Source organism: Rutidosis leptorrhynchoides, chromosome 3 (genome assembly GCF_046630445.1).
Source record: "Rutidosis leptorrhynchoides isolate AG116_Rl617_1_P2 chromosome 3, CSIRO_AGI_Rlap_v1, whole genome shotgun sequence".
In the NCBI taxonomy this organism is placed as follows: Eukaryota; Viridiplantae; Streptophyta; class Magnoliopsida; order Asterales; family Asteraceae; genus Rutidosis; species Rutidosis leptorrhynchoides.
In genome coordinates this window covers 687,106,240-687,134,004 of record NC_092335.1, presented here as the reverse complement: position 1 = coordinate 687,134,004, position 27,765 = coordinate 687,106,240, and the positions used below count along the sequence as shown (strand labels likewise).

Sequence of the window (27,765 nt, the reverse complement as noted above, 5' to 3'; positions counted from 1 at the left end):
ATTGTAAAATCATTATTATCATTATTATTTACGTATTATTATTATTCACTAAAAAAAAAAAATATCACTCCGTATAATTAAACATATCACTCCGAATAATTAACATATCATGTAATTTAGGGTTTCATATAGTTTAGGTTAAAATTTAGGGTTTCATATATTTTAGGTTAAAATTTAGGGTTTCATATAATTTAGGTCAAAATTAGGGTTTTGAATAGAATATTATTATAATTAGTTTATTAATTTATATTAGGTTATAATTAGGTTATAATTAGGTTAGAATGTTTTAATCTTATAATTAGTATTAATATAATTTAAAATTAGTAATTAGCTTATAATTAGTTAATTATTATAATTCCTATTAGTTTATATTAATTTTAATTAAAACATGTCATTTAGTTAATTTAAATAAATTTATATTATAATTGCTCAAAACAAAATTCTAATCATATAGTTTTATTAAAAGTTATTGTTTTAATTAATTATCATTTAGTAATAAAATTGTTGAATCATAATTAGTATAATTTCATTTAGTTCCTTTTTAAGTTAAATCTTGTAATCTTGTAATTTTATTTATGAAGTAAATTAGTTAAGTTATTTTCCATTATTGTTATATTATAAATTCCAAATACAAAACCCCCTTTAAATTAGTTTAACATCAAAGACTATTAAAAACCATTAAACACTCCATCTCCCTGTGGAACGAATCAGATTTACCTATAAAACTAAACTACGCGGATAGGACCAGTTACCTATATATGTGTGAAATCAACCTGAATTCATTAAAACACCATATATACAAGAAATAAATTCGTGTAACAAAATAACTCAAATCCGTTCAAAATAAAGGTTACGTTTCGCAACATCAACTTTTTGGCGCCGCTGCCGGGGAGTTGGCAGTTAAATAAATAGATAATTTTTCTGATTCGTAGTAGTAGTTGGATTTGTACGTGGACCGGGTTGTTGGATCACCAATTTTATTGGTCTTTGAAGGATCCTGCCCCTCTGCTGCATCTTTTGGCTATTCGAAACGTGGGCAAAATCAGAAGGAAAATCTGTTTGTTTAAGGGTTTTTATCATTGTTTTTATGTTATTCGATCCTCTCGAGGAAATTCATTTCCAAGAAAGTTCAAAGTTTTTGAATAAATCCTTTAGTTCTTTGTACAATTTCCCAAAGAAACAAGTAGGTAACCTTAGGTAAACCTTTAGTGTTGTGATTTCATAAAATAAATTAATGTATGAACTTACGTTCCTCCAACGCTGAATTAACACCTTCACATCCTGAACCCGAAAGAAAACTTCACGAACGCTTAAGAGCTCAAGACGTAGAAACTCTTGCTAAGAATTTAGAATCACTTTCCTTAGAATCCGATTCTAAACCAATAATTCAACCAATCATAGAGCCAATTATTAAAGAAGAAGAAGAAATGGCTGACACAAATTTAACGATGGAAGCATTAATGAAGGCCACAAGAAAAGGTCAAGGCCACGCAATCATCCAACCCGAGATGACTGATGGCTTTGAAATAAAAGGTCAATTTTTACACATGGTAACTAACACATGCCAATTCGGTGGAGCTCCAAACGAGGATGCTAACGAGCATCTTCGTAAGTTTGTAAGCATTTGCAAACTATTCAAAATTAAGGATGTCACCGATGATGTCGCATGTTTAAGAATCTTTCCATGGTCATTAAAAGATGAAGCTAGAGATTGGTTAGACTCATTACCTGAAGGCTATATTGAAGATTGGAATGATATGATGGACAAATTTTTGTCAGAATTCTTTCCTGCTTCAAAAGCAGCAAAATTACAAAGCGATATAAATCACTTTAAACAAAAACCTAATGAAACTCTTTATGAAGCTTGGACTCGATTCAATAAAATGCTTCGAATATGTCCTCAACACGGGTTGAGTACATTTCAAAAAGTTTGTATATTTTATAAAGGAGTCAATGTAGCAACTAGAAAAGATATAGATGTTGCAGCCGGAGGATCGGTTATGAAGAAAACACCTGAAGACGCTCATACAATCATTGCTGAATTAGCGTCCCATTCTCATAATTGGCATCAAGAGATAGAATTCTCTAGATCATCAACCGTTGCTAATATCGAAAGCAATGATGAAATTGCTTCTTTAAAAGTTCAAATGGCAAATCAAGCCAGACAAATTGAGAAAGTAACCAAGGAAATGCATGCTATCAGAGTAGGATGTGAACTATGCCAAGGTCCCCATCTTACTAAAGATTGTAATCAAGCAACAATGGAAGAGCAAGCAAATTTCTTAGGTTACTTGCGAAAAGGTGAAATGAATTTTAGCGATTTTCCAGCAATAGAAGCAAATAACCGAAGATATCCTCCTATCAACAGCTATCAAATAGGAGGACCTTCAGGTTCAAATAATAATAACTATCAAGGAGGAAATCCAGGTTACCAAAATAACCGAAATTACCCAAATCAAAATCAAAATCAAATTCAAAGAAATCCACCACCAGGTTATAATAACCTAAACAACCGTAATCAACCTCAACGAATTTATCAAAATAATTTCCAACACAATCAACCACAACCACAACAATTAGCACTTACACAACCACAACCCGAGAAGAAATCCGGTTTAGAAGATCTCTTGAGAGATTTTATGGTTAGGAACGAGCAAACCGCGGAACTTCAAAATCAGCAAATTCGAAATCAACAAGCTACGATTCAGAATTTAGAAAGAGATGTTGGAAGGATTTCACAGTTACTAGCAGAGAGACCGCCTGGTACTCTCCCCTCAAATACTCAAGTGAATCCCAACAACAGTCAAACAAGGAATGAGCAAGTAAATTCCATAACTACGAAAAGTGGGTTAACCATTAACCCCGATATTCCAAAACCTCCTGCTCGTGTTTCTATTCCTAACGAAAAAGAGTCTTCCGTGGAAGAGGATAAAGTGCCAACCACAAGTGCACCTAAAACTCAACCGCCATTAAAAGAATACAAACATCCAATTCCATACCCACAACGTTTGAAGAAAGATAAATTACAAGCACAGTACAACAAGTTTTCCGAAATGATTAAGCAAATTTGTATCAATGTACCACTTGTAGATGTTCTTGCGGGTATGCCAAATTATGGAAGGTTTATCAAGGATCTCATAGCCGATAAAGGTAAATATGAAGAAGTTTCAACCACATTCCTCAATGAGGAATGCTCAGCAATTTTGCAAAAGCAAAAGATGCCACCGAAACTTGGAGATCCTGGTAGTTTCATTATTCCGTGTCTGATGGGAGATTCAGTAATGTACGATGCATTAGCTGACTTAGGGGCAAGTATTAATCTTATGCCACACTCCCTATACTTAAAACTAAACCTAGGTGATCTAAAACCAACTAGGATGTGTATACGCCTAGCCGATAGAACTTTTAACTATCCTATTGGTATTGCCGAAAACCTACCGGTTAAAGTTAATCATTTAATTTTTCCTGCCGATTTCGTTGTCCTTGAAATGGAAGAAGATAGCAAGGTTCCCTTAATTCTAGGGCGACCTTTTCTAAATACCGCTGACGCGATTGTGCGTGTTAAAGATAAAAAACTTAGTCTAGGTGTAGGGGAAGATAGAGTTACCTTAAACATTGATAAAGCTATGAAACAACCTATCTCCTCCGATGACGAAGTTTATAAGGTAGACATTGTGGATTGTTGTGTTGAAAAAGAATTGCAAGAATTACTAAATGTAGACACCTCGGATTTAACCTCGACGGGTGAAAGTGAAGAATTTGATGTCGAGGTTGAACTTGAAGAATTGTTGAAGGTAGTCATCGATGAAGATGACATTGAGGAAGAAATTCTCAAGGAAGATGAACCCTTTGAAGAAATTACCGATGATAATAGGTTCCGAATAAAATCTTCCTTGGAAGAACCACCAACCTTAGAACTTAAAGAATTACCGGAACATTTGGAGTATGCTTATCTCCAAGGTACGTCACAATTACCCGTTATAATTTCATCAAAACTCTCCGATGACGAAAAGGGTAGGTTAATGTCCGTTCTAAAAGCTCACAAAAGGGCAATTGCTTGGAAAACAACCGATATTCCTGGGATTAACCCAGCTTATTGTACTCATAAGATTCTAATGGAAGAAGATTTTAAACCCGTGGTACAAAGGCAACGAAGGTTAAACCCTAACATGAAAGAAGTTGTCAAGAAGGAGGTTATCAAGTTACTTGATGCCGGGTTAATATACCCTATATCTGATAGTCCGTGGATTAGTCCTGTTCAAGTAGTACCCAAGAAAGGGGGTACAACTGTCATCCTTAATGATAAAGATGAACTCGTTCCTACGAGGACAGTCACTGGTTGGAGAGTCTGTATAGACTACCGTCGTTTAAATGACGCCACAAGGAAAGATCATTTCCCACTTCCTTATATTGACCAAATGCTAGAACGTTTAGCGGGAAAAGAGTACTATTGTTTCCTTGATGGATTCTCCGGTTATTTTCAAATTCCCATTGATCCAAAAGACCAAGACAAGACAACTTTTACTTGTCCATTTGGTACCTTCGCATACCGACGAATGCCGTTCGGATTATGCAATGCGCCAGGCACCTTCCAAAGGTGTATGATGGCAATATTTCATGACATGATAGAAGGAAGTATGGAAGTCTTCATGGACGATTTCTCTGTTTTTGGAGACTCCTTCGATTCATGCCTTTCAAACCTCGAGCTAATGTTAATTCGTTGCGAGGAATCAAATCTTGTTTTAAATTGGGAAAAATGCCACTTCATGGTGAAGGAAGGCATTGTTTTAGGACACAAGATTTCTCGAGATGGAATGGAAGTAGACAAAGCTAAGATTGATGTAATCTCAAAGCTTCCTCCTCCAACTAACGTTAAAGGAATTCGTAGTTTCTTAGGTCATGCGGGATTCTATCGACGATTCATAAAGGACTTTTCCAAAATCGCTCGACCCATGACTAAACTTCTTGAGAAAGATAGTACATTCGATTTCAATGACGAATGCTTACAAGCTTTCTCCATTCTAAAAGATAAACTTACGAATGCACCTATCATAGTATCTCCCGATTGGTCCAAACCATTCGAACTAATGTGTGATGCTAGTGATTTCGCACTAGGAGCCGTTTTAGGACAACGCCAAGATAAGAAATTTCAACCAATATATTATGCAAGTAAAACACTAACAGGAGCACAAATTAACTATACAACTACCGAAAAAGAACTCCTTGCAATTGTATTTTCTTTCGATAAATTTAGATCGTATCTTGTGTTATCCAAAACGATTGTTTTTACCGATCATTCAGCCCTAAAGTACTTGTTCAAGAAACAAGATGCAAAGCCTAGATTAATACGTTGGATTCTTCTCTTACAAGAATTTGATATAGAAATCAAGGATAAAAAGGGTGCTGAAAATCTCGCTGCTGATCACTTGTCTCGTCTTGAGAATCCCGACCTAGAAAAACTAGACGAGTCAGTTATTCATGACACTTTTCCCGATGAGTTTCTAATGAGAATAGAAACCGAATTTGAAGTTCCATGGTTTGCTGATTTTGCAAACTATCTTGCTGCAGGAGTATTAATTAAAAACCAAACGTACCAGCAAAAGAAGAAATTCTTTGCTGACTTAAAGTTTTACTTCTGGGAAAACCCTAATCTTTTTCGAATAGGAGCGGATCAAGTTATCCGCCGATGCGTATATGGTAAAGAAGCTCAACAAATATTGGAGCACTGTCATCAAGGCCCAGCTGGTGGTCATTTCGGACCTAGCTACACAGCTAAAAAGGTCTTTGACTCAGGCTTTTATTGGCCAACTATTTTCAAAGATGCACACCACATGGTTAAAACATGTGATTCTTGTCAAAGATCTGGAAATATCTCCAAGAGAGACGAAATGCCACAACAAAGCATCCTAGTATGCGAAGTATTTGACATTTGGGGTATTGACTTCATGGGTCCATTCCCCGCTTCTAACAAATGTAAATACATTCTCGTAGCAGTCGATTACGTTTCTAAATGGGCTGAAGCAAAAGCCCTACCCACTAACGATGCTCGAGTTGTTGTCAGCTTTCTTAAAAACCTTTTCTCACGTTTTGGGATTCCAAAGGCATTAATCAGTGATCGTGGAACTCATTTTACAAATCAATTACTCGAGAGAGTGCTTAAAAAGTACGGAGTTAATCATCGTTTCTCAACTTCTTACCACCCTCAAACGAGTGGCCAAGTTGAAAACACGAATCGAGGTCTTAAACGAATTTTAGAAAGAACGGTAAAAAACAATCCAAAAATCTGGCATCGAAAGCTAGATGATGCGCTGTGGGCATTTAGAACCGCATTTAAAACGCCAATTGGTACTACACCTTTCCGATTAGTTTATGGTAAGGCATGTCATCTACCTGTCGAAGTCGAACACAAGGCATATTGGGCTTTAAGAGAATGTAACACCGACCTTGTGCAAGCCGGAGAAAACCGATTCTTACAACTTAATGAATTAGATGAATTAAGACTACAAGCATATGAAAACTCTAAAACATATAAAGAGAAAACTAAAAGATGGCACGATGCACGATTAAAAGAAAAGAAAGAATTTGAACAGGGAGATAAAGTATTAGTCTTCCAATCACGTTTTAAGTTTTCACCCGGGAAACTAAGATCCCGATGGACTGGGCCATATATAATAAAACAGGTTTTTCCATCTGGATATGCAGAATTATACGGTAAAGACGGTGGAACTTTCAAGGTGAACGGTCATCGACTAAAACTATACTTTGAAGGGATCAACACTACGGAAAGAGACGAAGCCACATTCTACCCTAAGGACAAATAAATTCAGGGTAACTCTAAGGTTTTAAACTCCATTCTCGATTTGTATTATTTTTTATCTTTAAGAGTGGGGTTAGATTGGTCTTTCCCTAGCAGACCCTAAAGAACTAGTCTTCTCCCTCCATTCTACCTTTTTAATTTCTTTTGGTTTGTATTTATTTTTTTATTTTCAAGATGCGGAGTCAATATATCTACAACCATTTCATTTTAATGTGCGATAAGATTTTACCAAGGGATGTGGTGTTAGATATTAAGAAAAGATGCGATGCGACGAGAAAAGAAGAGAGACAAGATTATAATGAGAAAAATTATGGAAAAGGCAAATCAAAATGCGCTAAGAGACGTCGAGCACGTCAATTGGGTAAATGTGAAAAATGTGGAAAACCGGCTCACTCCGGAGATTGCCCAAAGAACCAAACGGACTCTAATTTCGAGTACGTAACTTTATGCCGAGAAGGGCCTTTCAAATGTTTAGAAAAAAACCTCTTAAACCCACGAGGTTACGCCTACGAGGCAATGGGAAGCGAAATTTCACGACTCGACTACGAGGCGAGTCAACGTGGGTTCACTATCTAATTCTTTTTCTCGTCGATTGTATGTATGTGCATATTTTATTTTTATTTTTTATTTTGTGTGTATTTTGGTTTATATTTGTTTGCAGTGAGTTTTATAAAAAGATCTACTATTTAAAATTGATTAAACTTGAATTTAACCTGTTTTCATTGAAAACGATAATGTTAAAGTGTTAAAACTGAATTATTGTTGTTCAAATTGCACGAAATTAATTGTTAAATTTTTAAGATATCATTTAAATAGTAAATCACGAAAACAAAATAAAAAAAAAAAAAAAAAAATTCTTTCTACTAAATTGAGGTGAAACGCCTTGAGTTTAACTTGTTTCTTTGAAAATGAAAATGTTAGGTTTCACAACTGAATTTTCATTCTTCAAAATTGTACAGAGTATTTGTTAAATTCTAAAAGTCTATAGTAGATTGCAAAAATATACTCTTTTATCAATAACCGTAAAAATATATAACTTGTAAATCTTTGTCGTGGATAATGATAGGTTTGACAACCGAAATTAATCTCTACCTAGACGATAGGAAACAAAGTTTTAAGTTTGAAAATTAGTTGATTTAAGGGTATATAACAAAAATAGAGTGAATTTTTATTTATTTTAATTTTTATTTTTCATGTACTTGTTTTTATTTTATTTATTTTCGATAAAACTATAAAAACTTTAAACTTTTAATTTATTGAATTTTATAAATTGACTTTAAAAATTTATAAACGGATTAAGATCAGGTGTAAAAACCGAATTTCCGTTACAAATATAAATTTTTAAAAGATATTTTAAGATTCAATTGATTTTAAGTTATAAAAAAAAAATATAGAGTGTATTTTAATTTGTTTAAACTTTTATTTTTCATGTACTTGTTCTAAAATTAAAAATGTTAATATCTTTAACACAAAAATAGAGTGTTTTTATTTTATTTTTGAATTTGTCTTCAGAAAAAACATTAAAAACTTTAACTATTAATGAATTGAATTTTATAAATTTATTTTTAAGATTTATAAACGGATAAAGAACAGGTGTAAAAACCGAATTTCCGTTACAAATATAAATCTATAAAAGATATTTTAAATTTAATTGATTATAAGTTATAAAAAAAAATATATATATATATATATATAAAGAAAAAAAAATTAGTTTGTAATAACAGAATTTTTTTGGTGTGTATTGAAACTTATAATGTTTTTATATATTAGCAAGAAAATATAGTGTGGGGTAAAAAAATGTGTTGTACGATTGAATTAAAACCCCATATTTTGTGTGTTTTTAACATGGTTTTGACAGGTACAGACGAAAATGCAATTAGACGAAACGAAACATCAAATTACATTGTGATACAAACATTGGATATGATCATAGGTAAAACAATTTGAAAATCCAAATCGGTTAACAAAGGAAGTTCCAAATACTCTACACTTTTTGTCCTCTCAAATTTATACATTATTATCTGATTTTATGTAATGAGGGCATTACATAATCTTAAGTGTGGGGTGGGAATATATAAATTCTCGAGAACTAATAAGTTATTGGTTTTTATGAAAATTTGAAAATTTTTAAACAAATGTATCTAATCAATTTTTAAGGTAACTACGAGCAATTAAAGATCAGGTGTAAAAACCGAAATTGTTGTCTCCATACATTAAAAATACATAAGTTTATTTGTTTAAAACTTATAAAAGAAAACCATTTATAACAAGAATTTATAAATCCTTATATTGAGAACCATTTATCACATGTTTCTTTGAAGTTTATTGCAGATATCATTGCTACAGAATGTATAAACCTGAATATTCCATTATCACGAGTAATATAGGATGAATCAAATCCATCCCGTAAGGAAGTAAAGTCTTCCGAATTGACACACTTGCTAACTTATGTTAGAAGGTGTAGTCCAGAACAGCTGTAGGTTGACGAAAAGTCTTGAAAAGTCATCTCTATCATCGGCTGGAAATCCACCTCACCTCAGCATCAAACAGGGTTTTTGGTGGTCAGACTTATCCTAACCATGAGATGGATCTGTCTCGTACAATGGGGGGGCACAATGCAAATTAGCTTTTAAGACTAATGAATCTAATCCCCAGATGGATGATCTCCGTAAAGATCAACCGCATCTATGTTTGACCGCGGTCAACATACATATGCCATAACAAATTGAGGTGTGCAAACTCATGGTTCACCGATGATATTTGGACACGATATAATTTTGTTCTAAAACTTATGCTATTTTATGAATTATATTGTGTAAAACTATTTTTGGACATTCGGCTTCAAGTTCCATGATACTACAATCATGGGGGCGAATAGCTTGCTTATCGCCGACTGAGACTTCGGTTTTCAGTTACCCTCAACCGGAATTTAAGGTTAAAACCGGAAAACGTGTCTAGTATAAAAACTAGCATGACATTTTATAAAATCATAAAACGTTTTCACAAGGTCCAATTTTCCCTAAGGATCCAAATTTTTAAACCCTAATCACGAGTTTCAACTTTGTTTCTGTTGCCAGGATTTTCATTTCGTGTGGTGTGTGTGTGTGATCCAATAAAATTGTGGCGTTTCCAATTCATTTCATAAAGCGTGTGTTTTCATTTCGTGTGGTGTGCGTGTGATTCAATAAAAATTGTGTAGTGTTTCCAACTTATTCCATATAGCGTGTGTTTCATTTCGTGTAGCGTGTGTTGTGTGATTTAATGTTCGATAAGGAAAAATATGTAATGTTCCAATTCTGTTTAAAAGATGTAATTGCTTGAGGACAAGCAATGTTTAAGTGTAGGGTATTTTGATATTGCTCAAAATGAACATATATTTAGTCGCAATATCGGTCCAAAATAATAAGTTTGTATTTGTATTTGTATCACTTTTCGGTTGTAATTGTACAAATAAATAAAAGTGAATGACGAAGAGCGAAGAATGAAGAATATGTCAAAACACGAGAATGTACAAGCAACAGAACATGAGGTACAAGCCCACGAAGCATAGGTATTTTGTCGACCTACCAAAGATGAATTGCATATGACTCAAACCCATGATGAATAAAAAATAATAATACATTAGGTTTGTGTTGTTGCTTTATGTATTAAATTAAATCTAAGAGAATAAGAGAATTATGAAAGATGAGCTTTACATCAAAAAGGAGGAGCAGTTGAGTTCTTTGTTTAATCATCCATCTATCTATAATGCGGAGTACTTGAACAAAAGAAAATGGGACGGTTGCCTTTTGAATTTAATATTACAACTTCAGTGCTTTTCAGCTGTACAGAATTAAAAGAGGTGTATACTCAAGTACACCTACTACTCTTCTAATAAAATATGGGATATATTGTGAAGGATGGAGGATATATAAAGAGGTACACATATTTTGAAGAGAGACACATAATTTAGAAAGTAGTCAGAGAGCCAGTAGTCAACAAAAAGAGAGAGAGAGTTCCAAGAGTTGGTGCAAAAATCCATACAACATACACACATACATTTTAGAGTACGTAGAGGAAAAAGGAGAGATACCACACAACTATTATTATCTTTTTATTTTTACCAAGTACTTCGTATTAATTTCAGTTTCAAGGTTCAATTTTTAGGATAGTTTCAGTTTTAAGGGGTGTATTGTTCGTGATTAAGGGTATTATTGTACGCGTGAAAGGGTGTTGTTATTGTAATTTTCTACCATTTGAAGTTAATGAAAGTGAAGAATTTTTAGTAAGTATATTCCGTTAAAATTATCGTTATCAATTTTTATCGTTATTATTATGTTTGTATATTTTTATTTTTATGTTTACCCTAGCATAATGAGTAGCTAAATTTTCCTAGTGTTTGCTTAGATGTAGAGCCCCTAGTGAAATGGATTGTTATCATTTGCAAAATAAAAATGTAACTTAAGTGTTTTTAATATTGAGCCTAATTAAATGAACCATTATTATGTAATTGGATATTTAACCCCTGTCACTTAATTTATGAGATAAAAATAACGAAAGTTATTTTTATTTATATAAATTAAGCTTCAACATTAAAAGTGATTTAGACGAGCTTATGAATAATTTACTAACACTAAATTAAAAATAAAGTTCGGTGGTTTGGGTAATATCACTAGTCATATAATAGTGAAATTGTAAAAAGGGAAACCGTTATGATTTGGGTTTTGGCGAAGGTCAAAACTGGGTTGGGTCTCAATTTAAATACTTAGGGACTAGTAACTAACTAAATAAAATCCGGTGAAAATTAGATTTAATTTAGTTTGTCAAAACTTTATATTTATTCGAAAGAAAAATATAAGTTTATTACTAAACATTTTTATACGAGCTTAACTTAAAACAATCCATGGACCTAGGGGTGACACATTTAAGTAAACACTCTTTTTTTTATATATATTGTAAAATCATTATTATCATTATTATTTACGTATTATTATTATTCACTAAAAAAAAAAAATATCACTCCGTATAATTAAACATATCACTCCGAATAATTAACATATCATGTAATTTAGGGTTTCATATAGTTTAGGTTAAAATTTAGGGTTTCATATATTTTAGGTTAAAATTTAGGGTTTCATATAATTTAGGTCAAAATTAGGGTTTTGAATAGAATATTATTATAATTAGTTTATTAATTTATATTAGGTTATAATTAGGTTATAATTAGGTTAGAATGTTTTAATCTTATAATTAGTATTAATATAATTTAAAATTAGTAATTAGCTTATAATTAGTTAATTATTATAATTCCTATTAGTTTATATTAATTTTAATTAAAACATGTCATTTAGTTAATTTAAATAAATTTATATTATAATTGCTCAAAACAAAATTCTAATCATATAGTTTTATTAAAAGTTATTGTTTTAATTAATTATCATTTAGTAATAAAATTGTTGAATCATAATTAGTATAATTTCATTTAGTTCCTTTTTAAGTTAAATCTTGTAATCTTGTAATTTTATTTATGAAGTAAATTAGTTAAGTTATTTTCCATTATTGTTATATTATAAATTCCAAATACAAAACCCCCTTTAAATTAGTTTAACATCAAAGACTATTAAAAACCATTAAACACTCCATCTCCCTGTGGAACGAATCAGATTTACCTATAAAACTAAACTACGCGGATAGGACCAGTTGCCTATATATGTGTGAAATCAACCTGAATTCATTAAAACACCATATATACAAGAAATAAATTCGTGTAACAAAATAACTCAAATCCGTTCAAAATAAAGGTTACGTTTCGCAACATCAGCTTCCATCTCCATGTGGAAGCAATAGTGATCGTCATGTTTAGCGAATGTCCAGATCCTAACCTCAGGATGAGACATGATACTGTTTTCCCAGTTCTTAACGTACTACAACAAAGATTATATATATTTGAGAAAAGAACATTTGAGAGTTAATAAATAAATAATTAAAAAAAAAAAAAAAAAAAAAAAAAAAAAAAACCATAGAATATGATTGTGATCAAATGTTAGAAAGAAAGAAATATACCTTATGGATGACCTCATTGTAAGCAGCAGTGGCGAAATCACGTATAACAGCTACCAATGGATGATGACCTTCAATTGGCCATCCCCTACTATAACGTGGTATATCAGAAGCACCACCAGGCTGTCATTAATTAAGGCATGCAGCAGCAGGCTGTTATGTATGTAATGTAAAAATTAAAAGAATGATCGATGAATTAAATTAATGATAGTACATACTGATGCAGGATTTAGTAAACATATTGAGCTTGTGCGGAGTGGATTGCAAGATTATTGGGTCGGGTCTGTGGATCAGAATTATTGGGTCGAAAGGATGAAACGGTTTTGGGCCAAACAAGGGAGTCAGGATCGTGGGCTTGCAATCTGCCGAGTTGGTGTAGGATAACAATATAAAGAAGTGGAAGTGGAAGTGGAAGTGGTCTAGGAGTCTTTGTTTAGTTTTTGAATTTTTATGTTTATCTCTTTTTCAAACTTATCCGTATCTATCTATTGTTAGTTTAAAAGGACTTGTAGGTTATATTGAAAAGTCAGTTTTTGTTGATTGATAATAAAGAAAACAAAACAAAACAGGCCGTAGCCTTTTGTGTTGGTTCCAAGCAAGTTTGTCACCTTGCTTTATTTATCCTTATTGGCACAAGTTGTTATTCAATAATTAATTTGTGTATTTGTTTAAGCCATCGATCCACAATTCCGCATTATTTGGTATCAGATTTCAGGCATGGCTAAACAAATTGAGTTCGAGAGATTGAATCGCAAGATTCAAGAGTTGGAAGACATGCAACATCTCTTGCGTAATATAGAGATGAAGCTTGAAAATCTTGAATTTTCAAGAAAGCCTCAACCGGATGACTTTGTTGATTCGGTTGATCAAGTTTTTAACATGGAGTACGTCCCCGAACCTTGTGTGGTTGAAGACACCGTACCTATCTATGATACTTACGGTGAGGAAGAGGAAGAAGGGACACAAGCAGATGGGATGAATATTAGTTTGACACCTTTGGTGTCGCCAATCACTTGTGATAGTGAAGAAGAGACAACTAATGGTTCTTATTGTGTGTCTGGAAAAGTTAATGACAACACATATAAGACTGAAGTCCCGGTTCATTATCATATATTCACAACTGTTAATGTTGCTAATTTGTCACCATTTATCGATTGTAGCGGTGATGTTGTTGACTCGAGGACGAGTCTTTTCGAAGAAAGGGAGGATGATGCAGGATTTAGTAAACATATTGAGCTTGTGCGGAGTGGATTGCAAGATTATTGGGTCGGGTCTGTGTTAAAATAAGAATTGTAATTGTATTTTGCTTGAGTATTGAATATTTTCACTTAATTGAGTTTTTACATTTGGAAGATAAAAGCTGAACTTATACAGAGAATAGCCTAACGGCTATATGACAATATCATGGAAAAAATAAAGGTATGTTTCCCTTTTTGTAAAAGTTAATCTTGCTGTCTTTTTATTTCTAACACTCCCCTGCAAGTTGAATAGTGGGGTTTCCGATGTTCAACTTGGAGAGTATTCCTTTGAAAAGTCTTCCGTTGACGGACTTGGTTAAGATATCTGCTAGTTGGTCTTCTGATCGGACGTGAGGTAAAGATATGATTTCGGCTTCTAATTTTTCTTTAATGAAGTGTCTGTCAATTTCTATATGTTTGGTTCGATCGTGTTGAACTGGATTTTCTGAAATTGCAATTGCCGCTTCGTTGTCACACATGATCTTGATCGAGGTATTAGGAGGAAAACCAATTTCCGTCAAAAGTTTCTTGATCCATAAAGCCTCGGTTACACCTCGTGAAATTCCCCGAAATTCAGCTTCAGCACTAGACAGGGCAACAACCTTTTGTTTCTTGCTTCTCCAAGTAACCAAATTCCCTCCAACAAAGGCAAAGTATCCGGATGTTGATTTTCTATCTCCCTTTTCTCCTCCGTAACCCGCATCGGTGAATATTTGTGCTTCTAGATGATTGTTTTTCTCGAACAGGACTCCATCTTCTGCAGTGCCTTTTAGATATTTGATAATCCTCCATACTGCATCCATATGGTGTTGTTGTGGTTGATGCATGAATTGACTAACAACTCCAACAGCATGTGATATATCTGGACGAGTGTGAGCTAGGTAGATAAGTTTTCCCACGATCCTTTGGTATTGAATTCGATCTGCTGCTTTGGCATCATCCTCTATATATAACCTGAGGTTTGGAATCATAGGAGTATCCGCGGGTTTGCAGTCGACCATTCCTGTTTCTGCAAGAAGATCAAGTATATATTTCTTTTGACATATAAAAATTCCCCTTTTTGAACGTAAAACTTCGATTCCCAGAAAGTATTTATGACCTCCGAGATCTTTCATTTCAAATTCTTTAAAAAGGTTAGCTTTTAAGTTTGTAATTTCCTCTTGATCATTTCCTGTGATAATCATGTCGTCAACATAAATAATGAGACACGTGATAAGGTTTCCTCTTTTTTTTAAAAATAAAGTATGGTCGGAATTACTTTGTTTAAAACCGTAATTTTTCATAGCAATAGTAAAACGCCCAAACCAAGCCCGAGGGGATTGTTTTAAACCATAAAGAGATTTTTTAAGATGACAAACTTCCCTTTCTTTGAATTCTGATGTGAAACCGGGAGGACCTTCCATATAGACTTCTTCTTTGAGTTCTCCATGTAGGAAAGCATTTTTAACATCAAATTGGTGAAGTGGCCAGTCTTTGTTTGCGGCAACGGAGAAAAGAATTCTAATAGTATCAATTTTTGCAACCGGTGAGAAAGTTTCTGAGTAATCAACGCCATAGGTTTGAGTGTACCCTTTGGCAACAAGCCGTGCTTTATATCTTTCGACAGATCCATCGGCTTTGTGTTTGATTGTGAATACCCATCTACATCCTACTGGTTTCTTTGATTCTGGAAGAACACATTTTTTCCAAGTATTATTTACCTTGAGAGCCTCCATTTCATCTTCCATTGCTTTCCTCCAGTGTGTTGATTTTAGAGCTTGTTCAACCGTTGTTGGAATTTCTTCAGAGTATAATGCGGAAGTGAACTTTGTTGCTTCTTTTGATAGATTTCCTCTAGCAATATTTGCCATTGGATATCTTGATTTTGATACAGTTCTCTCAGGAGAGTATCTCCTGGGAGGAATTCCTCGGTTGATTCTTGGAGGAAGAACATATCGTTCCGGTTCTTGTTGTTGTGTTTCATTTTCAGGATATACTTGATCGCTATTTTCCTGTAAAATCTCCTCTAAATTTTCATGATTAGTAATATCAGGAGATTCGGTATTTACCTCTGTATGGTCGGGAAGATCATTAACCGTAGTACTGATTGGAGGAGGACTTTGTGGAGTGGTATGATGAGTCACTTCTTCAGATGATGGAATATCTAGCCAACTCACAGCGTCACCAAAGTCTGTCTCCCCCTGACTTGTGTGTTGGGTATAGAAGTATTCAGTTTCCAAAAAATCACAATTCATTGTAGTGTACATGTGTTTCCTTTTTGGACTATAGCATCTATACCCCTTTTGATTTACCCCGTATCCCACAAAAACACATTTTTCAGCACACGCATCTAATTTGGTTCGTTCGATTTTAGGAATGTGAACAAACACCGTGCACCCAAATATTCGAGGTCTTAGGGTGAGATTAGATGGCGGTTTATAAAATTTAGTCAAGGCCTCAAGAGGGTTCTTAAGTTCTAAAGCTCTAGTTGGGAGTCTATTTACAAGATAAGTTGCAGTGGCAAGAGCTTCAGGCCAAAAAGATCTTGGAACATTAGATTCAATCATTAAAGCACGGGTTATTTCTAGTAAAATACGATTTTTTCTTTCAGCCACCCCATTTTGTTGAGGTGTGTGTGGACACGTGGTTTGATGAATAATACCCCTTTCTTCACAAAAGAGTTGCATTTGACTGTTGACAAATTCACCACCATTATCGGATCTTAAAACTTGTATTTTACTTTGGAATTGTGTTTGAATCATGTTTGAAAAAATAGTAAATTTATCAAATACTTCGGATTTGTTAGTTAAAAAATATGTCCAAGTCATACGAGTACAATCATCAATAAATAAAAGAAAATATCGAAAATTGTGTCCCCCATTAACCCTTGCGGGTCCCCATACATCGGAGTGAACTAAAGCAAAAGGACGTTCGGTCTTTGTATTACTAGTTTTAAACGAGTTTTGATGGCTTTTGGCCAAAATACAAGTTTCACACTCAATACTTTTATTTGAAGAAAATAAATTAGGAAATAAAATGCGTAAATATCCAGCAGACGGATGACCAAGACGTCTATGCCACAACCATGCTTGTCTGTCGGGAGTCCCGTGAGCTAGCATGATCCTACAATCTTGAGTGACCTCATCCACATAGTATAGACCATCCCGTTCAGTACCACGCCCAACTATCTCCCCCGTTCTGATGTCCTGTAAGATACAGAATGTAGGGTGTAATAAGACGGTACAATTAAGTTCTTTTGTCACGTGACTAACAGACAGTAATTTATGGGAGAGATCGGGAACATAAAGGCAGTTTTTTAATTTTAAATTTGGTGAGATTTCAACTGTTCCCCCGCCCTTGACTTGTATAATACCGCCATTAGCGGTTTTAATTTTGATTTTGTTTGGTTTCGTATTTATAATAATATCATTTTTATTAAAAGTCATAGTATCGGTGGCACCACAATCGATAATCCACTCATTACTTTTTGTTTTATTTGAAACAATATTAATTGACGAAACGTTATTTTTAATTTTAAAATCTTTAGTTTTATTGAAAAAAGGTTTTATTTGTTTATTACCAACTATATTATTACAGGGACTATTTGTGTCAATAAAACAATTTGGGGAATTAAATTCGGTGGTGGGTGTTGAGTTGGTGACCGACACTCCTAACCCATCATACTCATCGACATATTTATCCCCACCCACTTTATTCAATTTGTCGGGTATGATTTTTGGGGATTTAATCCCTAATCCCAATCCCCTGTTACCTTCACCGGATGATGATGATGATGATGGTGGCTCGGCTGTGAATAAACCGAAACCACCTTGAGTGGTGGTGCAGGTTTCGTTATCCTCCTGTTTTCCCTTGGTTGTGGCCGTCGTTACCATCGAGGCTTTTCCCTTTCTGTGTTTATCAGCCCACCAATCGGGGTATCCAATAACCTTGAAGCATTGTTCTCTGGTATGTCGTTTCATACCACACTTTGTACATTCAAGGTTGTCTTTATCTCGGGATGATGACGTGGAGTCTGACCGGCGCTGTTGATTTCTTGATAGCAAACCATGGCCGTCGAAATCATTGGATTTTGATGCCGGTGCTACCAGACCAGTGGCTATGCCAGATTGGGTAAAGGCATCCGTTTTATTATTAAATATAAATTGGTGTGCATTTTCTTTTCGAATTGCAGCATAAGCTCCTTCGACAGTGGGTAATGGATCGGTTCTTAATAACTCACGTTTGATATTGTCATGTTTATGATCTAAAGAATTTAAAAACTGGAAAAGTTTTTGTTCTGACCTGATGTTGTTATATTTGACAATATCATTCGGATGTTCCATGGGATTTGGATCCCTTGTGTCGATTTCACCCCAGATTCCTTGCAATTTCAACCACAGTTCTTCGGTTGATTTACCATCTTGCCTGATATTATTAGCTTTAACATGTAAATCAAAGGTTTGGAGTTTGTCTTTACCAGAACTGTAGGTTGTAATGAGGGCATTCCATAAGGTTTTTGCTGTAGGGAACTGGGTCAGATTGCTTGCAATTTGTGGCTCTATATTTTGAATGATCCATGAAAATACCACCAAGTCTTCCTGGTTCCACTTCTGGTTGTTGGTTGATGGTGGATCTTCGGTTAAATGATTGAGGAGGGCCTCGGATTTACCTCCGATGGCAACCTTGATCATACGAGACCATAATGAATAATTTGAGTTGTTAAGGGTAACACTGATTTTTAAAGAATCAGGATGCCTTTGTGATTGATTTTCATTGTTGGTTTGGAGAATTCTAGCCAATTGGCTAGTTAATTCTGTAATGAGTTGAGTTTGGCTGTCATGTTCTGCCATGATAACCACTCAAACGAAAAAAAATAGGCAAATGATTTAAATTGCTGTGATTGAATGATTTAGATCATCAACACAAGCTCTGATGCCATGTTAAAATAAGAATTGTAATTGTATTTTGCTTGAGTATTGAATATTTTCACTTAATTGAGTTTTTACATTTGGAAGATAAAAGCTGAACTTATACAGAGAATAGCCTAACGGCTATATGACAATATCATGGAAAAAATAAAGGTATGTTTCCCTTTTTGTAAAAGTTAATCTTGCTGTCTTTTTATTTCTAACAGTCTGTGGATCAGAATTATTGGGTCGAAAGGATGAAACGGTTTTGGGCCAAACAAGGGAGTCAGGATCGTGGGCTTGCAATCTGCCGAGTTGGTGTAGGATAACAATATAAAGAAGTGGAAGTGGAAGTGGTCTAGGAGTCTTTGTTTAGTTTTTGAATTTTTATGTTTATCTCTTTTTCAAACTTATCCGTATCTATCTATTGTTAGTTTAAAAGGACTTGTAGGTTATTTTGAAAAGTCAGTTTTTGTTGATTGATAATAAAGAAAACAAAACAAAACAGGCCGTAGCCTTTTGTGTTGGTTCCAAGCAAGTTTGTCACCTTGCTTTATTTATCCTTATTGGCACAAGTTGTTATTCGATAATTAATTTGTGTATTTGTTTAAGCCATCGATCCCCAATTCCGCATTACATACCATCCACTTAACCAGCTCCAAAAACTTGATCCAACTTTCGCGGTCCTCTTCTTTCAAAGGAAGTTTGTAGACATTTGGAGACTTGTTAATGTTTTTATCCAACACAGCTTCATCAACAAGACAACCTCCTGAAATATAATAGAAAATGTTGATGTGCAGTGAGTAAGATATAGACATTGATATTGTTGTTTCTAGTGGATACCTTGTTTATCTACCCCCTTGTTTTTCTTCTTGTTTGAACATACTGAAACAAACAAACAAACAAACAGATGTTGCTGCATCAGGTGATACACACACAAGGCCTAGCTAGCCAATAGCAAGATATTATCAAGTGATATATACACTCAGGATGTACTAATTAGATGGAGTATTAACTAATTAGAATCATACCTTTCATTGGTTTTTGCTTTGTGCCCAAGTTGATATTTGTGCTGCATTTTTTCAGACCTGAAAATCAATCAGAAGCCCATTTATTGTTAATTAGTCCACAACCACAATATATTAAGAAGGTGCATACATACGTACATACATACATATCTTTCATATATAAGCTAGTGTAACGAACCTTTCATATCTTTGTAGTAGCCTGTGATATTCAAAGTCTTGTTGTTATATATATTTATTATTATCACTAGCTGCATACATAACCAAAACACAAAATTAAAATGTGCAGCAGGACTTCAAATTAAATGTTCATGTAGTGAGGTTGTACAGTAATAACAACAATCAGCAGCAGTAGAGATAAAATTAAAAAATCAAACCCTCTTAATTTAAACCATAGAGCAACAATTAATCCCAACGGATTTAAATCCTAAAACTTGTTTGGTTCACATTTTTCATTAAAAGAAGTTCAATTGAATTGACCAATATATCCTCAACGTCTTCACAATAGCCAATAAGCTGCACAAATTTTTGGTAATTACCTTCGGTATTGCTAAGGTCTTCAAACCAACATCAACACATCGAGGAGCAGCATTACAGCAATTCAGAATATTAGCAAAAGCTTTAAAAAAATTAAACCGTAGAGCAAGAACTAATCAATTAAGCAAGTAAATAAGTACCGTTTTTTTAAAGTAAGGTTCCAAATTAGAGTTGGTGAGGATTGAACCGGGTCTTCTTTCCATATTCCCAAGCAGCTACTACTCAACCACCCATTTGGGGTATTACTTTTTACCTTTTATCATGTTAAATGGGCTTGTGACTCATTTTAAATAGGCTTGTGACCCATAATAATAAGTAGGCCGATTGAGAGTATGGGCTTTTATTCTATTCGGTTTATTGCTACTAATCCAGTCCATCATATATTTTTTTGGAAGGCGAGGGCCACAAGCTACTCGAAGTCGTAGATTATTCTTAATTTCCACAAGTGTTAAGAAAACACCGGGATATCACACTCAACAAAAACGCCTGAATTCTTTTGCTAGATATGAACAGAACTCATCATTAAAAGAGCCCCCTGAAGTGTTCATAACCAATTGCAAGGCAAATCGAATTATGAGTACCTCAACCGAGACTCGAACAAGAAACCTTCAAACACCTAGGAAATGGAGGTAACAACTAAGCTAAATATATATGGTTAATCCAGTCCATCATATATATTTAACATATTACCGTTTTTTAGCGGCGGTTTGGAGTCACTGACCGAGGGGTCCGAATGCGAAGTCGGAAGCCACAGACCAGATCGTTTTCTTAGTTGAACTATTACAGTCTTACCTCCCTTTCAACAGGGAACCCTTAAGACGAATTCATGCGGGCATCGCGTGTGGTAGAATTTAGAATACTCGAAAACATAATTTGAAGTGATGGTTGGGTCGAATCGTTGGATCACATTTTATTTGAATGGCCTATAGCATTAAAGTTATGGAGGTTGGTTTAATTGTGGTTCAATTTTGCGTTTCCAAGTTTTGCAAATTTGGATGTATGGCTTACATGGTTCGACAATTGGCAAGCTCATTCTTCTTCGAAGGAGGTTATGTTCACGGTTATTGCTAGCATGGTTTGGCACGTTTGGAAATTGCGTAATGGTGTTGTTTTCATTTCTAAAAAGTCGAAGAAGGATTGCATTTTCGATTCTATTCAATTGTATTCGTTTAATTGGTTTGCAAGTAGAGGAAAAATATACATTAGTTGGAACGATTGACTTTAAAAGTGGTTGTAATACTTTTAGCGTTTTGTTAGAGGGTTTTTGTTGAACAAAATTTTTGCTGTTAAAAGAAACAGACTTAGGGTGTGTGTGGCGACACAATTTTTATGAGCTTATGAGAGCTTAAGCTTATTTTTTTTATAAGCTACAGCTTCTAGTCTTGTTCGGTAAACAAATATTCCAGAGCTTATGGAAAAAATAAGCTCTGGAAAAAAAAAAAAAACTAGTTAAAGTATCTTATGAAAATAAGCTAGGAGCTTATGGAAGTAAAATTACATTATTAACCCCTAAATCATTAGTTATGATTTACTTTTCGAATATGAACGTCATCATTTGCCACTTTAGCATTTTACAGATGACCATAAATCATGACCCCGTGGATTGTTATGGTTTAAACAAACCTGGATACCAGAAATAAACTTTGATCAAAGAGAATTACCATTTTTAGCAACTAACCCATAGACCGATAATAGTTAGTAAAAAGCATATATATCAATTACAACTCACGAAGATGATTACTCCGTATGTTTGATCTCAAAATTCAAAGCTAAATAGAACAAGTACAATAGTAACAAGTAAACAAGCTAAATCTCAGCAAACTGAAGACAAAAGCATCCCGTTGCTTACAAAATATACACGTTAGACTTGTATGTTTATTGTTCATTTGTGATTAAACTAGTCAAAGTTCATCATGCATTGGCTGTCCTAAATCAAAGTCAACAGGTTCATTGACTTGAGCAAGGTGATTAATGGCAACTTCTGCATCTCCGGCAGCCATACCGGCTTTAATTGCACCTATCACCTTTCTCTGCAACTTTAGTATTCCAATTCTCTTTGAAACCACATATAAAACAGCTAGGGAGAATAACACAAACCCCGTAGCAAGTATAATCCTGCCCACCATATAATTACACTATTAGAAACTACTCTAAAAAGAATAATATCAATCACAAAATATATTAACTAAAGATGACAATATGAACCCACTTACATAGAAAAGAGTTTATCATTAATGGGTCAAACTAGTACACTTAAAAAAATTAAAAAATTGAAATGGGCCAAACAAGCCTGAAGTGTTACTACCATGTTTTCTATCCCCTAAAGTGATTAAGATATTTCTTGATTTTTCAAATATATTATATAGTCAGACTCAAAACATCAATCACTTCTACATAAAGTACACACATTGACGGGTTGAACTGACCCATTTGACCTGAATCACAAAATTTCAAGTTTTGACTCGAACCCGTTTTGATATATACAAAAACCACCAAAAGCACCCATTTCTCCACCTCTGGCAATAAAACTAAAAAGGATAAACACTAAAGGTTTCAACTAAAAATGGATATTTCAACCCATTAAACTATAAATGAGTTGAACTGTATCTCTAAATTCTAATTGGTCAAATTGGTAGAGGTTTTTTTTTTTTTTTTTTTTTTTTTTTTTAAACCCTGAAGTGTTACTCCTAATATTTCTATTTCCTAGATTGATTGAGAAAACTTAGGATTATTTTGAAATTACATAGTGTGACTCAAAACATCAATCACTTCTACATAAAAAGAATGGAAAAAGAAGAAAGTACAAGGACGGGTTGACCCAACCCATTTGACTAGTATCAAATAAGGTCAAGTATTAAATGGAACCCGTTTTGATATGTACCCAAGCCACCAAAATGACCCATTTTCCCACCTCTAGCAATAAACTAATGATTTGTCCAACCAACCTGTCAAGAACATCTTGGCGTTTCATAGTAGAAAGTAAGTTACGAGTGCGCATCAGTAATGATCTATGACCCTTGTATTCACTTTCTGCTTTCTTTAACACTCCTGTTGATTCCTCTGCATTCAACAAAACATAATAAACTTTTATTTATTTTTATTTAACTAATATAAGAAACTTACATCACCAATTCACAAACAGACTACAATTTTCAATATAATCACTTTTTGTCATTTTATAAAATGACTAAAACCACAAGAAGCACATACCAAGGGTGTGTTTGGGTGACGAGCTTGTTGGAGCTTATGAGAGCTTATAGGAGCTTGAGCTTATGATTTTAATAAGCTCCAAGTCATAAGCTTCGTTTGGTAGAGAAAAAAAGTAGAGCTTATGAAAATCATAAGCTCTGAAAAAATAAGCTACTTTTAGTAGCTTATGAAAAAAAGTAGAGCTTATGAATTGAAAAATAAGCTCCAGCTAGTTTACCAAACACTTATAAGAAATAATAAGCTCCAGCTACCAGCTTAAAAAATAAGCTCCAGCTCCAGCTCTATCTCATAAGCTCCAGCTCCAGCTCCAGCTCCAAGCTCCAGCTACTTTCATCCAAACACACCCCAAATTATATCATTAAAAAAAAAAAAAAATTAAAAAGCTGAAATAATAAGATGAGACATACCAAAAGCCATGAGTGTGCTTCCACTACGTTCAACCTCCTGTAAACGAACAAACACATGAGCAAACCATAGTATGCATCATATTTTGAAGTCAAATAAAGCTTCTACTTTTTTAAATATTAATTAAATAATTGATATTAAATGTATACGCCACAAAATGTAAATGATAAATACCTGAACCATCATCTGCCTTGTACGACGGAGACTTTCTGTAATGCTTTCTGCTGCAGATGTCATTCCAGCTTTTGTCCTGAAGTTAATTTTAGCACGTATTAACAGTTACGGGTAAAAAAAAAAAAATATTGATATGGGTCACATTTCAGGTTCTTAATGGAATCATTACAGAAATTTTATAATCTATACTGTGACAACCAAGGTATTTTAATAGATATTGGGCTCATACAACTAATTGGCTGCAAACGTGGGTAATATATACACACACACTTAACCTCGTGAATAGTGCCTAACGGCACTCATCGGAAAATTCAAATTTCCACCATCTCCGGTCACCTTCATCATCGTTACTATGTCTCAATTCCAGCCTACCTTCCCAAACAACATACCAATTAATCCCAAATTTCACCAACACTTTTACCAGACCCTAAACAAAACACATCACACCAAAACAATTTCCCCAAAAAAATCCACAGTGTTCATTGGTGGAATTTCAAAATTCTCAAACCCGTTCATCATCAAAAACGCGCTCAAACGATTTGGACCCATTCAAGGCATGGCTTGGAAACAAGGTCGTAATTTTACTTTCGTGAAATTCAATGAAGTCGAACAGGCTTCTGATGCCATCTCCTCTTTGAACGGAACAATATTAAATGGCAGAACCATTTACGTTAGCTACACGAAATCCGAGATGGTAATTAGAGATTTCATAAAAAAAAGGAATCACTCCAACAAAATCGGTGATTCTAAACAGGAGATTATGTTGACTGTGAATCAAGGTTGAAACTTTCAGCCTTAAGATTCATCGACAAAGTGCCAATTAAACAGATTAAACTTTTTAAACGGTTAAGAGGTCGTAACAGATCGATCGTCTCGGTGTCCACTTGGGATGTGTTTGGCTACATAGTTGAATGTAAAGATGCCAGAAAGTTTTCAATCCCGGACTTTTGTGTCTTCCGATCTAAGCAATTTTAGTTGTTGTAATTTTACTTTTATCGTTTATGACTTATAAGACTTTGTATTAGGTTCACTTCATCGCTTTGATGAATGAACTTTGTTACTCGTAATAATATGAATCTCCCTTTTCGCCGAAAAAAAAAAAATAAAAAAAAATAATCTATACTGTGACAAAAATAAACATAAGGAATATACAAAAAGAAATACATACTGTAAATTACGTCTTCGTACTGTAGACTCTTCTCCACCTCCCAAAAGAAGCTCCCTCTGATGACAGATATAAGATTTTAACTTTTATGTAATTATAATACTTTTGTTGCTAACATTTATCTCAAGTTTAATTTAAGTTAATACTGAAGTTTAATCATATTTCCTCAAGCTTTAATTAAAAAGTGATCTACACATTTATATAAGTAAACCTGATTAAAAGTTTATTACCTCTTCTTGGGCCGCTTTCCTCATATTAGCCTTTGCTTGTAGATTAGCATTTCTCAGACTTGACCGTAGACTTGCAAAAAATAAAATCATTGTACTTGTAATTAAGTCACATGTATATGGTATAAACCGACAAACATTCATTTATTTATGGTCATTTCACAAGTTATTGATAGAATCATCCAACGTCTAAAACCATTAACCATCCAACTAGCTAATCGTCCTATAATAATCATTAAACTTTGCAAAATAATGAAATCAAACGGTACATTTGTTCCAGTATAAGACTATTAATTGAATCAAATCTTATACAAGTTATATTGATACAGCTGTAAATAACAAATACAAAGTTATAAAAACTCATCGTTTACCTTTAGTTACCTTTTCTTTGCCAAGTATTTCAATTTCAATAACATTTATAATTACCAAAACCAAACAAACAAACACGGAAACAATATTTACTTAGTTATATACATGTAATCTTGATGATGTATACTTCCATATGCTGTGGGGATGTTTGGGATCTTATTTACATAGGATTATGATTATCTTAACTATTGTCTTTTCAAGTCGTAGATAGTCAGTTTCTAGTGATAGATAATAGAGAAACTGATCATAACTATCTAAGCATACAAGGTCAAATCATCAATTAACGAGTTTACGAATTACTGCAACAAAACTGATTCTAAAATCACACTATATAAGACGTAAATTTACATAATCAAACGTAACCAAACACGATTATTACAACTATAAAAAACTGTTAATGAGGGTGATTGGGAACACATATTTCATCTACTTATAGCTTGATGCAATAACCACTGATAAAAGTATTCGAACACATCTGCATTTTAGCATATTTTAGAGGGGAAAGTTGACTAATTATTAAATGGTAAAGTGGTGCTTATTTTGGACACATTTTTTTTAATCCCTAAGCAATAAAAAAAATAAAACACAATCCAAATGGTTCTGTATCAATTTAATCACTTTCAACTGGCAATGCTATCTACTTTTAAATATCATATACTAATACTAAAAAGCAACAAGACGATAATTATTAATTCTACTAACAATAGTAGAAACCTAATAGACTAATAACAACTCAATTGCCAAAATCAAAGTAAAAAATCTGAAACGAACCTTTGAATTTGTTTACTCCATGATTGAAGAGTGAATTGGGCATTTTCAATATGATCATCAGATGGAAGTTGTGGTGTCAAAAGGTCAAGATTGAATTGTGCAGTAGTCAATGTAGCAATTCCATCTTGAGCAAGACCATTCAATCTCTGCAAAGATTCCTTGTTTTTATTATCATTATCATCACTTGATTTTTTGCCGTAATTTTCAATTGCTTGAATGTGAGCTAGGGTTTGTAAATACGCATCATCCCAATCTTTCTTTGTTTTGTTGAATTCTTCCACGACAATATCAGTTGATGATGATGATGATGATAACGTGTTTGATTCCATTGTTATTTAAGCGAATTTATCTGAGGAGATCAATTTTAGGAATTCTGACACTAGGGTTAGGATGCTAATTTGCGGATGAGTTAGATATGCACGGAGAGGGTGTGTCACCGTAGGAAGGATCCGACGATAACGATGATAGTTCGACGGTGAGGCGGGATGCGGTGGTAGACAAAGATGGATTACGGCAGTGAAAGTGGATGGTAGCGACCATTGACGGTGAGGCGCGATTATGTGATGAGTTTGTGACACCATAACCGGTGAATGTAATTTTTCAACAACAAAATTAGTTACTGCAATTAATTCGAGCGAGTTTTTACCTAATGAAACTATTACGAGTCAACACTTGTAGTACTGAAACTACATATATATGCTTCGAGTGTGTTACAAAAGATTGCTAATTGCAACAGTTGTAGTAGCGACTTAACCAGAGTTTTTCAATTATTTTCACTATTAAAGTGTTAATGTTACCACTGCAAACAACACCATTCTTCTCAAATCTATGATATTTTGGCTCATTCATACACCAAGTGCAATCCATTTTTATTATTTTCCACCTTTAGATATCAAACTTAT

The 27,765-nt window shown here is 33.9% G+C and overlaps 2 protein-coding genes across 2 annotated transcripts in view; both read right to left on the bottom strand.

Annotated features, from left to right (window-relative positions):
- Nucleotides 1–20,282, bottom strand: part of LOC139902709 (uncharacterized) — a 28,926-nt gene extending 8,644 nt beyond the window's left edge. Inside the window, exons 1-6 of the mRNA XM_071885313.1 lie at nucleotides 20,187–20,282; nucleotides 20,012–20,068; nucleotides 19,823–19,865; nucleotides 19,622–19,751; nucleotides 12,860–12,979; nucleotides 12,603–12,720 (exon numbers count right to left, since the gene is read on the bottom strand). Of these exons, the coding sequence (XP_071741414.1) occupies nucleotides 12,603–12,720; nucleotides 12,860–12,979; nucleotides 19,622–19,751; nucleotides 19,823–19,865; nucleotides 20,012–20,068; nucleotides 20,187–20,262 (544 nt within the window). The 5' untranslated portion in view covers nucleotides 20,263–20,282. The remainder of the gene's footprint in view (nucleotides 1–12,602; nucleotides 12,721–12,859; nucleotides 12,980–19,621; nucleotides 19,752–19,822; nucleotides 19,866–20,011; nucleotides 20,069–20,186) is intronic.
- Nucleotides 20,283–22,253: 1,971 nt separating this feature from the next.
- Nucleotides 22,254–27,430, bottom strand: LOC139899476 (uncharacterized). Its single transcript, XM_071882304.1, has 7 exons — nucleotides 26,864–27,430; nucleotides 25,727–25,796; nucleotides 25,500–25,555; nucleotides 24,332–24,407; nucleotides 24,160–24,196; nucleotides 23,488–23,602; nucleotides 22,254–22,657 (listed from the first exon to the last, which is right to left on the bottom strand). The coding sequence occupies exons 1-7, from the start codon at nucleotides 27,190–27,192 to the stop codon at nucleotides 22,444–22,446; spliced, it is 897 nt and encodes a 298-aa protein (XP_071738405.1). The 5' UTR covers nucleotides 27,193–27,430; the 3' UTR covers nucleotides 22,254–22,443.
- Between the last annotated feature and the right edge of the window lie 335 nt (nucleotides 27,431–27,765).

What these genes read in the sequence shown, in the direction of transcription:
- LOC139899476 (XM_071882304.1), bottom strand. Translation starts at nt 27,192, where the DNA reads ATGGAATCAAACACGTTATCATCATCATCATCATCAACTGATATTGTC. An exon ending in GTACGAAGACGTAATTTACA is followed by an intron (nt 24,408 to 25,499) that starts GTATGTATTTCT and finishes AATTAACTTCAG; the next exon opens with GACAAAAGCTGGAATGACAT. An exon ending in CGCCAAGATGTTCTTGACAG is followed by an intron (nt 22,658 to 23,487) that starts GTTGGTTGGACA and finishes TATGGTGGGCAG; the next exon opens with GATTATACTTGCTACGGGGT.